Source organism: Lutjanus erythropterus, chromosome 3, assembly GCF_056507025.1.
Source record: "Lutjanus erythropterus isolate fLutEry1 chromosome 3, fLutEry1.hap2, whole genome shotgun sequence".
Lineage (NCBI taxonomy): Eukaryota > Metazoa > Chordata > Actinopteri > Lutjaniformes > Lutjanidae > Lutjanus > Lutjanus erythropterus.
The window spans coordinates 30,905,619-30,920,543 of NC_139319.1; the positions used below are offsets into that span (position 1 = coordinate 30,905,619).

The window sequence follows — 14,925 nt, forward strand, 5'->3', positions numbered from 1 at the left end:
TAATCTTTCCACATTTTATACTTTTATTTCTATCAGATGCCACAAGTGTGTAGTATAGCAATACCATACAACTTCTAGGTGGTATCTTGGCACACTGATACACCATGCTCAACTTCACCAATCCACAGACTGTATGGGTTGTAGCTGCTGCTGTAGTGGGCCAATCACATGTCACATTAAATTGAAGAAAATCTGTGGCAAGCAAAACCATACAAATTCTTTTTTTTTTTCCTGGATCTGGGTACAAAAAAAGATCAGCTGGATTAGTATTTCATTGCAAGCATAAAATAATGCATACATTAAAATAAATGACCTCATTCCTCTCAGATCATCACTGATCTTTAGCGCTTATCTCCACCTCAGTTTTACTTCCTTTCCAGCCTCTGCACTTCTTCACCAGTAGTCACTGTCATGTGTCTATTCTCTCTTCGCTCTCATGACGTCTCCTGCTACAGGACCTGTGCACGTGCTGCCAGTGCTTGTGACAGCCTGCGAAGTGCCCCCTGATACTGCGGGAACTCCTCACACACACGGTGCAAGATGGTGCTGGTGGCATGCACACACTCCATTTGGCTCTGCAGAGCGGCTCCGATGGATTCCCTGGTGGACAAGGCCTGGTAGCTGCCCTTACACACTGCCTGCAGCTTCTTTGTCCGGTTCTGTAAAGTCACTAGGTGGGCTAGGTTCTACAAGGAGGGATACAGAATGAGTGTGAGTATGTTTTGTGCTTTCACCTGTTAGAAAATGTACACAGAAGGCAGAAAACAATGAGTAGTTATTTCTGGTATGAAGACTCCATGAGTGGAAACTGTGATGCAGTAACACACCTTCATTAGAGTCACCAGCAGCAAGACTGAGGGTGCATATTTCAGTTCTTAGTGGAGGATGGATTGACACATAACAATTATCATTTATTATTTTGGAACATCTAACAATGAAGAGGGTGTGTTTGTCTGACATTTCAATACAGCAAAGTGCCAGAGACATACACAATGTAGGTATAGGTATAGTGTAAACATGCACACTGGTAAGACAACACAAAGCTGATTTACAGTATATTTGCATATATTTAATGTGTTGTAACGCAGTACACAGTACAGTATGCACTCCTCACCCTGTCTTTGGTGTCCTGGAGACTTACGAAGTCAGAGTCAAGGACGCAGCTTGTGCCGCAGAGTTCTACCAGCCTCTGCTTCTGCTGTGCAAGCCTGTCGCTCAGGCTCACCTGGCTCTTCTGTAGCTCCCTGATCACCTGCTCACGCTCTACCACATGCTGAAGACATATACACACTGCATAAATGATCACTGTGCAATATGCTTCAGGTGTATACACAGATATGGAAAATCTCCTACCGTGTGCGTGTCCCGGATTTTTCGCTGCAGGCCCTGTATGATGCGGTATAGCTCGTCTTTTGTAGTCTGTTTGTGTGAGCTGTGGATCATGGTCTCCCTGCGCAGCGCGATTGTTTCCCTCCTTGCCACTGTAGCTTCACTCTCCCTCAGTAGCCGCTCCTGCTGCTTCATCAGCTGGTTGAGTCGCACCTGCCCAGACACACATGTTGAAAAGTCCACACATATTAAAACAAGCTCAAAAAGCATACAAATCACTACTAGGCCATAAGGCCTGATTGGTTTGCTTTTTAAAATTACGTTAGAGGCCCAGACATTACTTTTTCCTCACTCTAAATGCTTGGTTTGCTCAAACCACAAACTATGGTATTGTTTTGGATGTTATTTTACTTTTTTACTGATCTTTTGTACCTTAGATGAGGAAGTTAAAACCATGTTTCAAAAAGATGAAGATCTGCAGAGCTCCTTAGAAGCAGCATATGTAAATGTCTGATATGTATGCTTTGAAACAAACAACATTATATAGTGTAAAAGGTGCCATACAAATATTATATAAATTATACCATATCGCTAAAATGTCAAATCTAATTACATAACTTGCACCTCGCTAATTAAAGAGAGCAGAGAGAGCTTTTGTGGCAATAGAGAAGATAAACTAAAAATTAAAAACTATAAATTATAGAAGAGGTGACAGGTTAACAAAGGATGTCCAAGTTTTGAGGCGAACAAAAGTTCAGAGAGGTGCTACCGGGGATTTGCACCAGATGCAGCTTTGTAGCGTTGCACGTGCCCCGCGGTTTTGTTCCGTCATACGCGTGACTGCAGTTCCCACCAGCAGCGTTTTGCCCATCTGATTATGTTCACTTGCTCTGAATTTGTTGATTAAGTCCTCATTCCTTGCTAAGCAGACTACGAAGTTAAATAGTTTCTTTTCTGTTTTCTTTATGATCACGAGTCTGCACGGGATCTTTTATTTTGAAAATTAACCGGATTCTCCCTGCCTTTTCTGTGTCTGACTTCCTACGCATCTGACCTGCTCTGTGCTAACTGAAGCGGCATCCATCAAAAATAGACTCGGCGCGTAATCTCCATGGAGTGGAGCCACTTCTGGGAAGTGTCTGAAACATGCCGTGGCACTTCTAGTGGAAACACAAGCATTGTCTAGAATGGCCTCGAATTGCTCCAAGTGCCACAGCATGGCCGTAACATGGCACAGCCCTGCCTGGTGGAAATTGCGGGTGAGGGGTTCACTTCTGTGTTCCCGAAGGGCTTTTAAATTTTACTGCCACAATTTATATAAGTGTATGTATGCACATACAAAAGGCAAACAGCTGGGTGACAACAAAAGTTGTCTGTTAATTATCTAATAAACTATAATCATATTGTGTGCAGTGTGTTTACCTCCATACGGTGTATCTCAGCCTTCATCATCTTGATGTCTTCCTGGCCCACCTCCACAGCTGAACGAGTCTCTTTTACAAACTGAGTCTTCTTCTCCCACAGCATAATCTGCCGCCTGTTGGCCACATGCACACAACAAAGCATGTTAAATCAAATGCCCAGTAGGTGAGCTATGAGCTGTTAAAGGGTAACTTTGGTATTCCCATGATTTGTATCTAAGTAACTAATGGAGCGAATTTTTGAAACTGGTCCAGTACTGAGTGAGACCACTGCAGCCATCAGCCACGAAACAGACTGCATTGTAATTCGTATGCGCAATTGTGAATCATCAAAGGACGTACACTAAAAGTGCTTTTGTTTTGCCACTGACAGGCTCAGATTGTTATTCTAAATGTAGAATGACATTATGGAACGGATCCCTACAGAGACAAACAATTTTCTGTTAAAGAGTAAGATCATTTTTGTTGAACCAGAAACTGCTGTTTATCACTCTTGCCAAACCCACCAGACTCCATTTTTCAGAAACAGTAATTTTATCATCATAAAATACACTTCATTCAAACTCATAAGAAACCAAATAAAATTCGCCAAAATGGTCTTTATTAGTCTTTCCACTGCTCCACTAATCACTATACCATTAATTCACTGCTTTAGATGTGAAAATATTGTAGCTGGACACACTATTTCTCCCAGCTGTTTTTCTGATACCCAACCTCCCTCTTGTCCTCTCCTAATATTTTTCACATCCAATAGGAGAAAGTAAGGGTTTATTTCAACCAAACCAGATTTGATAATTCTTGGACCAGTGGAAAGATAAACCACTGGTTGTGAGTTTTATTTTGTCTCTGTTGAGTTCAAATGAAGCATGTTTTATGATCATAAAATTACTGTTTCTTTAAATAGAGTCTGGCGGCTTTGGTGAGAGGATCAAACAGCTGTTTCTGGTTAAACTATACATATCTTACTCTTTAAAAAAGTCATGTCAGACACTTAGAACAATTAGAATAACAATCTGAGCCTCTCAAAAGAAGCATTTTTAGTGGATCTACTCTGACAGGGCAAACTTGCCCCCAAGGACCTTCTTGCAGCCCACTGTGAGGTTGACAGCTGCAGTGGTCTGGCTCAATATAATGGACAATTTTCAGACACTTTTAAGTGTTAAGTTACCCTTTAGTTACTGGAAAAAAATGTCTTGATATTTAAGAATCAGAATATTTAAATATATTTAATACACTGAAGGTTAGTTCCCTAAGCAGTGACCTAAAATTAGCTACTAAACCTAAGAATATACTACTATCAGTATTTTGTATAAAGCTATCAATGATTTATAATCGTGGAAATTTATTCAACAACTCATAAGGAAATAAGAATCTTGACTGCCATAGTGACAGAATTTGGGCTTATATTGAACAAGCAAAAAAATTATGTGACTGACTCAGCCTCCACCAGACTGTTGAGGAGTCTCTCCTTTTCCTCCTGGGTCTTCTCGTGTTTCATCTGCATCTCGATAGACGCCCGCTCTGCCTCCTAAACACATTAACAATCGTTTACTATTAGAACTACAACACTCCCTGCCAAAATATTAAAAATGAAGGGAACAATCATGCTGTGCCTTAAGTCTGTGAAGGAAGTCTGTCTCCATCAGTGTGTTCTCCTGCTCTAGCACCAGGCTGAGCTGACTGTTCTTGCTAAGCAGGGTGTTGAGCTTCAGCAGGTCTCCTCTCAGCGTCTTTGCATTCTTCTCCAGTTCCATCGCCTCGCGGTGTTCCACTTCAACCTGACCTGGTGGCGTTAAGAGTTGGGTTCAGTCGCTCATGCACAAGTGTACAAGGAAGGTTTTAGTATTGTATGAATAGTTTTGCTCTAAAAACAGATTATTTAGAATAGTAACCTGATTATAACTGTCAACTGACAGACTGTGCACTTCTTTATAACTATATTACGTACTCTCCAAGTGTATTTTCTTCTGTTGCATGCCAGTGTACAGTATCTGCAGTTTGAGCATATCCTTGCTGTTGGCTTCTATCTCCTGGGTCAGTCCTACCAGAGTCCCCTGCCGTTTCATCCAGAGCTGCTGGCCACTCTTGTAATTTGCTGCCAGCTCCTCAATCTGAGCTGTTAAAAACTGTATCTTGATTTGCAGAGGACCCAGGTCCTCATGCTAGAAATGGAGGCACACAAATCACAAAGGCAGCATGTGATATTAATATTTTCATTAGATAACTTTCAGATGAATTTATATTTCACATAAAAAAAACAGACAACCAGGAATTACTGCTTGCCCAAAATGTCTCACCCCAGTGCTGGCTGCAATTTCACAGATCTTTTTATTATAGCTGGTGATGATGGACTGCTTCTGGCCAATGAGTATAATAAAGGAAGAAAGCTTTGTCTGGTTAGATGTCAGTAACTTGTTGTACTTTGCAATCTCTTCATCTAGGGCTTGCTGGGTGAGGGCAAGGCTGTCCACATGCTGTCTGACTTCCCTGCTCTCCAGTCCCACCACCGATGCATTGTCTTCCATCTGCCACAACTGAGAGATCTAAAGAGGAAGGAGAGGCGATGAACAAAAATGCAGTATCTTCATCTTAAGCATAGATTACATGTGTTGTGTCTGTGCTGCTTTTGTAATGTTTAATCTTCAGGATATTTTTTGCATGCTCTCTGCCCCTCAATTGACATTGCTCTCCATGGTCTGTTACATAATGTTGCATTAAAGGAGTACTGATTTTCAAGCTCCTCCAGCACCTTACAACTGTAGTAAATTACTTATTTATATACACAGACTCAAAATTATTATTTGACTCCTTTGCCACATTAAATCATTTATTATTGTGCTATGAACAATCAAAATTATGTTTCATGATAGGGTTCTACAGGAGGGTGAAAAATTAAAGGAAAACACGTTTCTACGTGTTTCATGTTTCAAAATTTGTCACCTGTCTGTAAGTAGCCTTGGAATCCTTTATTACCACGGCTAAGCTAATGTTCAACTTATTTAATTTTTTAAACAAAAAAGTGTACTATTCATTCAGGTAGCCATTTTTTATAAAAGTAATGCTATTACAATTTCAAGCAGTTTTAAGAACTTCAAATTCAACTGTTTTCAAGGATTCCCAGCACCTATACAAACTCTGTGAAAATAAGAATCCATGTGTACATGCACATTCTGACTGAACAATTACCAAACTTCGTGCTTGGCCTTCTATAGACTAAAACTTTCTGAATCCCATTCCTACCTTCTCTTGCTTCAGTGTGGCTATCTTGCTGGTGAGTTTTTGGGAGTACTTGGCAGCGTTGTTGTGGGTGAGCTTCTGCTGCATGTGGGTCATGATGTTGTTCTCCAACTCCAGACGCATCGCACTCTCTTGCTCCAGCTGCCTCCTCTGGTTGTTCACTTCAGCCTGGTGGGTGCTTGTTTCCTGAACAATGTAGAGGAGGAATGTGAAAATGGAACTGTGACAGAGGGAAAGGTAGAAGGAAGGTAGGTAGAAGGTAGAAAGACGTTGTAACAGGACACAGAGATGTCAAAACAGAAGCTTTTGTCCTGTTGTTACCTTACAAAGCCTGGCAAGGGTGTGCTCTGTCTCCTTCAGAGTGCGGAGGCAGGTGCTGTAGTTAGCCTGCAGAGTTGCTTGCCGGGCCTGTGTCTGACTGATCAGCTTTTTGGAAGTGGTACAGTCCATCTGGGACCAGTTCAGCTGTCTAGTCAGTGTCTCATTTTGCTCCTGCTCTTCAGTGATTGATTTTTTGTAGAATTCAATCTCTCTGTCCAGCAAGATCAGCTGGTGATCGACAGTGCTTAAATGCACAAAGACAGCAGTAAAGAATTAATAGATACATGCTTTCATATTTACGTTACCCTTCTGTTTAAATCTAAGGTTATTACTGTGTATCCTACTAATGTTTTGGGTTCTTTTTTCATATACATCTGCATATGTTGAAACACACCTGGATTGCAATTTATCACAGTGACAGCAGTTTATGTTTTCATTTCATTCATATCAGAGAGACATAACTGTCAGCATGTTGTTCATGAAACGTGTGATGTTACATGTACATTTCAAATGCATTAGCACATCTGAAGTGGATCCGTAGCATATTAACATTCAGCCTTCCCTTGCCCTCATTCTCACCGCACAGCATCCTGCATGGCGCCGAAGGCCTCGTCTCGTCTCCTCATTGCAACCAGGCTGCTGTTCCACCGTTGCAGCAGCTGTTGACGTGCCTTTACCAGAGACTCCATTTCCACCTCAACCTGCACACAGGCAAAATAAAAAACACTTTGGGAATCTATGGGAGACTGAATGGCTGTTGAATATTTATTTTGTTTATGTCTTTTTTTCTTAATGTATATTTTATTTTATCTTATTGCCTAGTGTTTATAATCAAATCAAATGAATAGTTACCTCAGAGAGTGCCTCTTTGGCTGCCTGTGTCTCCTCTGCTTGAGCAGTGGCCTGGGCCTCATACATGGCTATCTGCTGCGTCAGACTGTCCATGTCCTTTGTTAGACGCTCTACATACAAATCCTGATAACACAGGAGTGGTTTAAGTCGATAACACTGAGCTAGTCAATGGTAATACCTAATATGGTGAAAACACTTAAAGATTTCATTGTTTTTAATGTGTTCGGGTTTAGACTGTCCACCTGCTTCAGTTTCTGCTCTTCGGCCTGGCTCTTCTCAGCTCCTGCCTTGTGTCTGACATTATTCATGACTTTGACATTAGAGTGCAGATCTTCACTAACTTCTTGTGTGAAGATGAGATGCAGACTCAGGCTGTCTAAGTCTGCCTGCAGCTGGGATACTATAGAGAAGATAAACAAGAATTAACATTAAAACAATACTTCATATCTGTTGTTTGGGCACATGGACTGATGCTAATGCTGTCTCTCTGTTGCTGAAACAGTACTGTATATACAGAGGACAAAACTACAGGATGCTTTTAGTACAACCCTGATTCCAGAAATACTGTGATGCTGTGTAAAAGATACATTCAGCATGGAGGACACAAAATCCATTTCCAAAAACAAATGAACTGGGGCACAGAGAAGTTGGCTGCATTTCTGGACATTATATATGGCTTTGGCTGTGCGTGGCAAAGTATTCACTTACATTTATAGATGCAATGACGAACTATGATTAACAATAAGTTTGCTGACGATTTCCATGTAGTAATATCCTTCATATAATCATGTTTCTGTGTTACGTGCAAAGATTTCCCCAGATTCTCTTAACATTTTAATGATATTATGTATTGTAGATGGTGAAATGCTTAAATTCCTTGAAATTGTACACTGAGAATCATTCTTAAACTGCTAAACTATGTGCCCGCACTACCTTTGCTTGTGAACAACTTAGGCTTTCAAGGATGCCCCTTTAATTCCCAAACATGACACTATCAGCTGTTACCAATTAACCTGTTTACCTGTGGAATAGGGCTGGGCGGTGTGGCAAAATTTTCATATCACGTTTTTTTTTTTTTTTTTAAATCATATCAGTTTCACTGTATTTTTTTGTCATGCAACAGTGTTCTTACCCACATTTTCTTCTAATGAGAAAAGAATTACTACAGTTGATTGGCTTTAAATAGCCCATTTCACTGTCATAAGGACTGTATCATTTTTTTTTTCATGTCCAGACATAGGTAAAGGGATGACCCCTTCAAAGTATGGTTGCCATCACATGGCGGGGACGACTATACGAATAAACGTCCCCACACACACTCGTCAGCACCAGAAATACTAGTAGTTTAAAATATTTAAAATATTTATCAATATTTCATTTATGCATGATGCCAGTTATCTGTTGCCTCTAAGATTTTATGCAGCCGCACGCCACTAGTTGGGTTGTGGCTCTGTCAGACGGCAGACCCTCTCACCCAGCACGTGTGAACTGATCGCCCTGGCAACCCCAGATGTTAATATCAGCAAAGTCGGACAGATGAATGTAGACTGTGACAGAATAAGCTGATATATATTCACTCAACTGGAGAAACGTGACCACATTAAGCACATACATAGACATAAACCTGCAAACGGAGCTGCTGCTGCTGCTGCTGCTGCTACTGGACATTGTTTGGACTATTCACCGGTATAGTGGTATATGAAAAATTAACATCATAACAAAAATAAAGACCGGTTTTCGGTACGAACCAGTATACCGCACAGGCCTACTGTGGAATGTTCCAAACGGGTGTTTTTTTGTTTTTTTTTTCTGTTTTTTTTGTTTTCCACAATGTTCCTAGTCTCTTGATGCCCCTGTTCCAACATTTTTTATATACTGCAGGCATCAAATTAAGAGTGAGTGTATATTTACAAAAACTATAAAGTTTATCAGTTTGAACATCAAACAGCTTGTCTTTGTACTGTGTTCAGCTGAATTAAGGTCAAAATGGACTTTCGAATCATTGCATTCTGTTGTTATTTATATTTTACACAGCATCCAATCTACTTTGGAATAAGAATTGTACAATGCCTTCTTTGCAATAAGGAGGCCGAAATTTCAAACCAGTTTAAATTTAGGTTTAATTATATAATCTTTTGTCCACATATTTAAACTGGAATTCTAATTTAATTTTAGATAAGGTTTAATCAAGCTTTCTACTTCAATTTGAACTGATCTAGTTTAATTATCACCATGGCTTCTACAAAGATGATCAATTTGTGCGGCTATATCACTTTCAGCAAATGTATATAGCAGACTTATTCAGCTGTGTGAGGAGCTCAATATCATGGAATACAATATGACTAACAATGTTCACAAATAACAGGCCAAGGCTGATTTTACCAATATTTTCTTGGTACGCTGTCAAATATGGGAATCATCATGGATTTAATCAGTAATTTTGGAGATCTAAATTAGAGATAAAAGTAAATGGTGCAACAAGATTAAAATGAAATACAATCCTGGATCAGCACCAAAGAAAGGCCACAAAATGGAAAGTCAGTGTCACCATTGACTTTGGCTTTGCCGTGCTTGCTCGTAATTCTGGAATACAGGCTCTTTGTTGCCTCCAGCTGATCCTGTGCCTGCCGATGTTTGGCTTCAGCCTGTGCCTTGGTAAGATGTTTGTCCTCCAGCCTGGTCCGGTGACTCGCCAGCTGCTCCTGAATTGTGAATAACTCAACATGTACCTTCTGTAGGTGGTCGGCATCTTCCTTCTTCTGTGCCAGCTGCAGGTGGTCCACAGACAAGAATCAGAAAAAAAGTCAGCATCAGTGTGTCATTCTATCAGACTCTCAGACAGCCACTGTTTAACTCTGGTTTCCTTATGCCCACACACACACATTTTTTGTCTCAGATATTCTGTAAGATTCAGCTATAAAGTAAGATGATTTAATCAGTTTTTATAATGTTAGCATTTTTATGCTCAGAATTAAATGTATATTCTCTATATAGGAAAAAAGATCAAAAAGTGTAAATTAAGTTTCTGTATGGGTCAACAGCTCCATCTTCTGGACACATTAAGACCCTATACAGTAGATGAAAAGTAAAGTCAAAAAGTAAAGTGAGGGAAGTTGTGTTTGTATGTAAGAGCATTAATAGAGCAAACTTTGGAAAAGGACAAAGAAGCAGAAAATAATATTTGCTGTTGGTAGAAAAGAAGCCAACCTTTTCCTTCAGTCTCAGGTTGATCCTCTCCAGCTGCTTCCTTAGGTGGCTGCCCAAAGCAGCTTGATGTCTTCTGACCAGGGGCTGCCAATACATCAAACGTGGCATTAATGACATGTGAGTGGACTAGATATAGAGTATAATGTTTATGAACTCACAGTGCTGCAGATGTCTGTGGCTAGAAGCAAAATAATCTCGGTGCAGCATTAACATAGCTCGGAAAGAACAAGCTAACCTTAACTTTAACCTAATGGTTACAATACACTTATATACTAGACACACGGAGGACATTGATACCAACCATTTGGGGAACAGTGAGACAAATTCTATTCATTTAATTAATACTAATTGCATAAATATTGAAGGAAAAGCTACAGACATGTTCAGAGTCGAGAACAATTAACTCTTCCTCCTCCTCCTCCTCCTCCTCCTCCTCCGGCAGTGGGTCCTGATCCTCCATATCTTCTGATATGTTAAGGTTTAAACGGTGAGGTATCAGCGCCACCTGAGCAATATTTTCCTGCACTGAAAGACAGAAACACATCCTTTAACGAGCCATATAGGTTATCATTTAACTAAACATGCAGGAACAATAGTTCCTAAATTGTTCAAACTGATGAAGGTGCTGTGGTTGTAGACACAGTATAGGTACAGTAAGGTAATGGACCTTTGACCTAATGGGCTCTCAGCAAACCAGCCTAAATAAGCTGTTTACTGTACTCACTATATATAATTTGCACTGACTTCTGTGCTACCAAATTAATTTCCCTCAGGATGATAAATATTACTGTATTGAACTGTGCTATGCTGTGTCACACTGGGCTTGTGTGTGACTGACCTGAGTTTGTGGCTGTGGGAGAGAATTCATCTGCATCACAGCAGTCAGGTTGAATCTGGTGGTTTGAGTCATCATCAGGCTCTGCTCCTGCCTGATCCAGTGAGTCACACTGGAACACAAAGCATTTATAAATTACACTGATTTAAATCACTGGTTCCTAACCTGTCATGCGTCAAGGGGGTTCACAAGTTCTTCTTGATTTTAAGGGGGTAAGACAATTTTTCGAAAAAAAAAATAAAAAATAAATAAATAAATAAAAATGCAATAGGCCTATATCTAAGAATTTCATAAATTCCTGTGAACATAACTAAATGAAATTGTTACATTTAAAGATTAAATTATTTATTAAGATAAAAACTTTACTGTACACCGGTTATGTTCACAGAGCCTTCACTCTGTGCTATACAGCCTTGTCCTGCACTAGAAAAGTAAAAGTTAAAAAAAGAGCTTACAGAACAATAGCCAAGCATCAGGGAGAACAAAAGACTAAATTTGTCAAAAAAGAAACATATTAAGTATGCATGATTGTTAAGAATAAAAAATACATAATATAAGAAGAGAATTGTATAAAAAGCTCCTAAGAAGATGACTCATTTCTGATCCAACATTCACAGGAAATCATCTCCTCAAAATTCATCTAAATTGCTAGTTCTACCAAAAACTGTGCTCTCTGTCTGAGTTTAGAGATGCTACAATTAATGACTTAATTGATTATTAATCTGTAATTATTTTGATAATCGACTAATCTGAGTCCTTTTTAAGAGAGGTCAAAATTATCTGATTATCTGATTTCTGCTTTTTAAGCAGATTTAATGTCAAATTTTAATGTTGCGGCTTACGGACACTTGTATTACACCACATGAGCAGTATGGAGACATTTTGTGGGTTTTTTTTACATTTTAAAACTGGTCACCGTTCACTTCTATTGTACTGGATTTGGTTACAACGCCTTTTTCCACTGAAGCTCTGGAAGTGCTTTGTGAACTGGAGATCTTCACCCATCCTCACATCAGCACAGGGGTGAGTAGATATAGAGTGAAATTTCATTTTTGGGTGAACTATCGCTTTAAATGAGAATATTTTTTGGTTTCTTTACTACTTTATGACAGCAAACCAAATATCTTTGGATTGTGAGTAAAACAAGAAATTTGAGGATGTCAGGCTTTGGGGATCACTAACTGACATTTTACACTATTTTCTTACATTCTAAAACAAACAGCTATCGATTAATCGATAAAATAATCAACCAATTAATCGACTATGAAAATAATCGTTGCAGCCCTATCTGGATTAATTGTATAATTTATCAGTTTTGTCATGCTGTTATTGTTATACATTGAATATAATATACAATAGCCAGTTTATTCAGTGATAGAATAAGGGGTCCCATTAGAGAAAAGGTTGGTAGCCACTTTTTAGACGGCATGCTGTGTTGTGCAAACTTGCAACAGTATAGTAGGCATGAACTCCTGGTTAACTTATTGTGAGTGCACATAGTTGCAAAGACTAAGGAGAAAGACACCTGGACAAAAGATGAAATAAGTATTACCATGTCTTCTTAAGGGAGTGATGAAGGAGTAAAAAAGTGAAAAACGCCCTAAACACTTTAGCATAAAGCATCTTTCCTTCGTTAACATACCTGTTGAGCAGGTGGAACAGTCGCTCCACAGTCCTCTGCGGTTTTATCATCTCCATCCTGCAGCTTTAAGTCTCTCTCCTCTCGGCTGAAACTTTCCTCCCTTCCCTCCTCCTCTCCGCCCCCAGCGCTCTGCATTGAACCTGTGATGATGAGAAACTGTTGTTAGGATAGTTAGAGTTTTGTTAGCATATTAACAACATGTTACGTTAGCGCCAGTTCTCGTTAGCTAACTGTTACATAGTAAGCATACGTCATAGATAAACATAATGTACTTTTATTTGCGTATGCAGTTTTTTCACTCGAACACTGCATCAAACTTGATTTCTGTATGTTGTTGGTGCAAAGTCTCTAAACGCTAGAGGCAAAAATTAACGCCACCATTAACCAAAAAGCAGCTTAACGTCAGCGGTAACCTGTTAGCCGCTGACCGTTTAGTCAAGGTTAGCGTAGCGGGCAACAGAACATAGACAGGTTAAAGAAAACATTAACCTACAGTTAGTGGACATGGCAGACGGCTAACATTGGCAATTGAACAAATACAATAAAAACAGCGTAGAAATTATTAAACGGGGACAATAATTTCCTTCAATTTCGATCATACTCACCTTAAATTACTCACCGCCGTGCCACTGGCAAACAAGGGTAGAGACGTTGCTAGGCAACCGCAAACTTCCTCTGGAGGAGGAGGTGCAGTGCTCCTCGAGACAGAGCGGATATACTGTATACACATCTAACAAAATGAGGCAGTTACATCTTTTTAAACTTACAATTACACACGTCAAAATGTTGTAATCAGTGGTGCTACACTACAGTACTTTTTAATCCATGGAGATGAAAAACGGCTGTTTTCTGACTTTTTTTTAGAGACACACTGTTGTCACAGGACAGTGACGCTGCAGACATTTGGTGGTCATATAGACCACGATGCATGGCTGTAGATGAAACTGGGCACCAGAGGCCTATAAAGTAGTTAAAATGAGCTCAAGCTTAAACATCAAAATCAACAGCAGTAACATTAAAGCAATAATATTTATCCAAGAGAATCAGACATAATAACAGAGAGAACATTTTACTGCAACATACGTTTTTGTGGATGCAGTACTTTTACTTGTAGTGAAGTGTTTTTACCGTGTGATATTAGTACTTTTGCATTAGTAAAGGATCTGAATACTTCCAGCTCGGAGGAGTAACATCGTGTCCATATATTGTCTGGACAGACAGACCGGTCTCCACTCTGCTGCGGGACAATGTGCACGCGCAGATAGATTCATGGTCACGCGCGACGCGGATATTTTCTCTGAGCAACAGATGATAAACACCGCTGCACGCTGGCGCTCATCAAACGTGATAAAATAGTTTATCATTCTCGCTTCTGTCAGACACACAGACAGACAGACTGGAGCTCAGCTAACATCAGACAGACAGATGGAGGAGCATCAATTTAACGTTACTGTGAATGAATCTCAAACATGGACAGGAGGAAACACAAGTTTGCCTGATTTCTGTTCACCCCGTTGTCTTTAGTTCTGCCTCATCCTCTCACCAACTTGCGTAGTATGCGCATAGGACCAACCAGCTCTTATCTACTGAGTCTTGACCCAAAAGCGAAAGAATTTTTAGTTTAGGCCAAATTGTTTTCAAGATAATTGCAAAAAGCGCCACTTTGAGGTCAACGAGTGGCATTTTTTCCCGAGTAGTGAGTGCAATTTGCAACCCACCTGTCATTAATGGTGAGTTTTCTTATTTAATGAACACTTTAAATGAAGAAGAAGAAGAAGCAGCAGCAGCTGCTTGGACCCCTATTAATACTGTCAGTGACTCTGAGCTGAATTGAATGTTATCTTAATTAGTATCATTAGTAACACCTGTGTTTAACCTGTTATTTTATGTCAAAATGGTTGCTGTGGAAAAAGGTCTGTAGCATGGTAATATATTAACCTTGCCAGTTAAATTTCATTTTACAAATAAGTTTGGGTTGTTCTTATGAAAGCTTTCTTTCAATCTGGAGCAAATCAGTGCGAAACAAACAAAATCTTCATTCAAAATTGAGAATGCAAAATGTGATGCAAAAAATCAAAATG

The 14,925-nt window shown here is 39.6% G+C and overlaps 1 protein-coding gene across 1 annotated transcript; it reads right to left on the reverse strand.

Moving 5' to 3' along the window:
* Window positions 1–13,560, reverse strand: ccdc40 (coiled-coil domain 40 molecular ruler complex subunit). Its single transcript, XM_084713572.1, has 19 exons — window positions 13,450–13,560; window positions 12,845–12,984; window positions 11,206–11,314; window positions 10,747–10,892; window positions 10,368–10,451; window positions 9,709–9,928; window positions 7,403–7,560; window positions 7,161–7,283; window positions 6,888–7,009; window positions 6,309–6,552; window positions 5,991–6,173; window positions 5,048–5,293; window positions 4,699–4,912; window positions 4,364–4,533; window positions 4,187–4,278; window positions 2,752–2,866; window positions 1,354–1,542; window positions 1,115–1,273; window positions 1–686 (listed from the first exon to the last, which is right to left on the reverse strand). The coding sequence occupies exons 2-19, from the start codon at window positions 12,977–12,979 to the stop codon at window positions 450–452; spliced, it is 2,946 nt and encodes a 981-aa protein (XP_084569698.1). The 5' UTR covers window positions 12,980–12,984; window positions 13,450–13,560; the 3' UTR covers window positions 1–449.
* Window positions 13,561–14,925: the final 1,365 nt, after the last annotated feature.

What these genes read in the sequence shown, in the direction of transcription:
- ccdc40 (XM_084713572.1), bottom strand. Translation starts at nt 12,979, where the DNA reads ATGCAGAGCGCTGGGGGCGGAGAGGAGGAGGGAAGGGAGGAAAGTTTC. An exon ending in ACCTGAGACTGAAGGAAAAG is followed by an intron (nt 9,929 to 10,367) that starts GTTGGCTTCTTT and finishes GACCACCTGCAG; the next exon opens with CTGGCACAGAAGAAGGAAGA. An exon ending in TCCAGGACACCAAAGACAGG is followed by an intron (nt 687 to 1,114) that starts GTGAGGAGTGCA and finishes CCCTCCTTGTAG; the next exon opens with AACCTAGCCCACCTAGTGAC.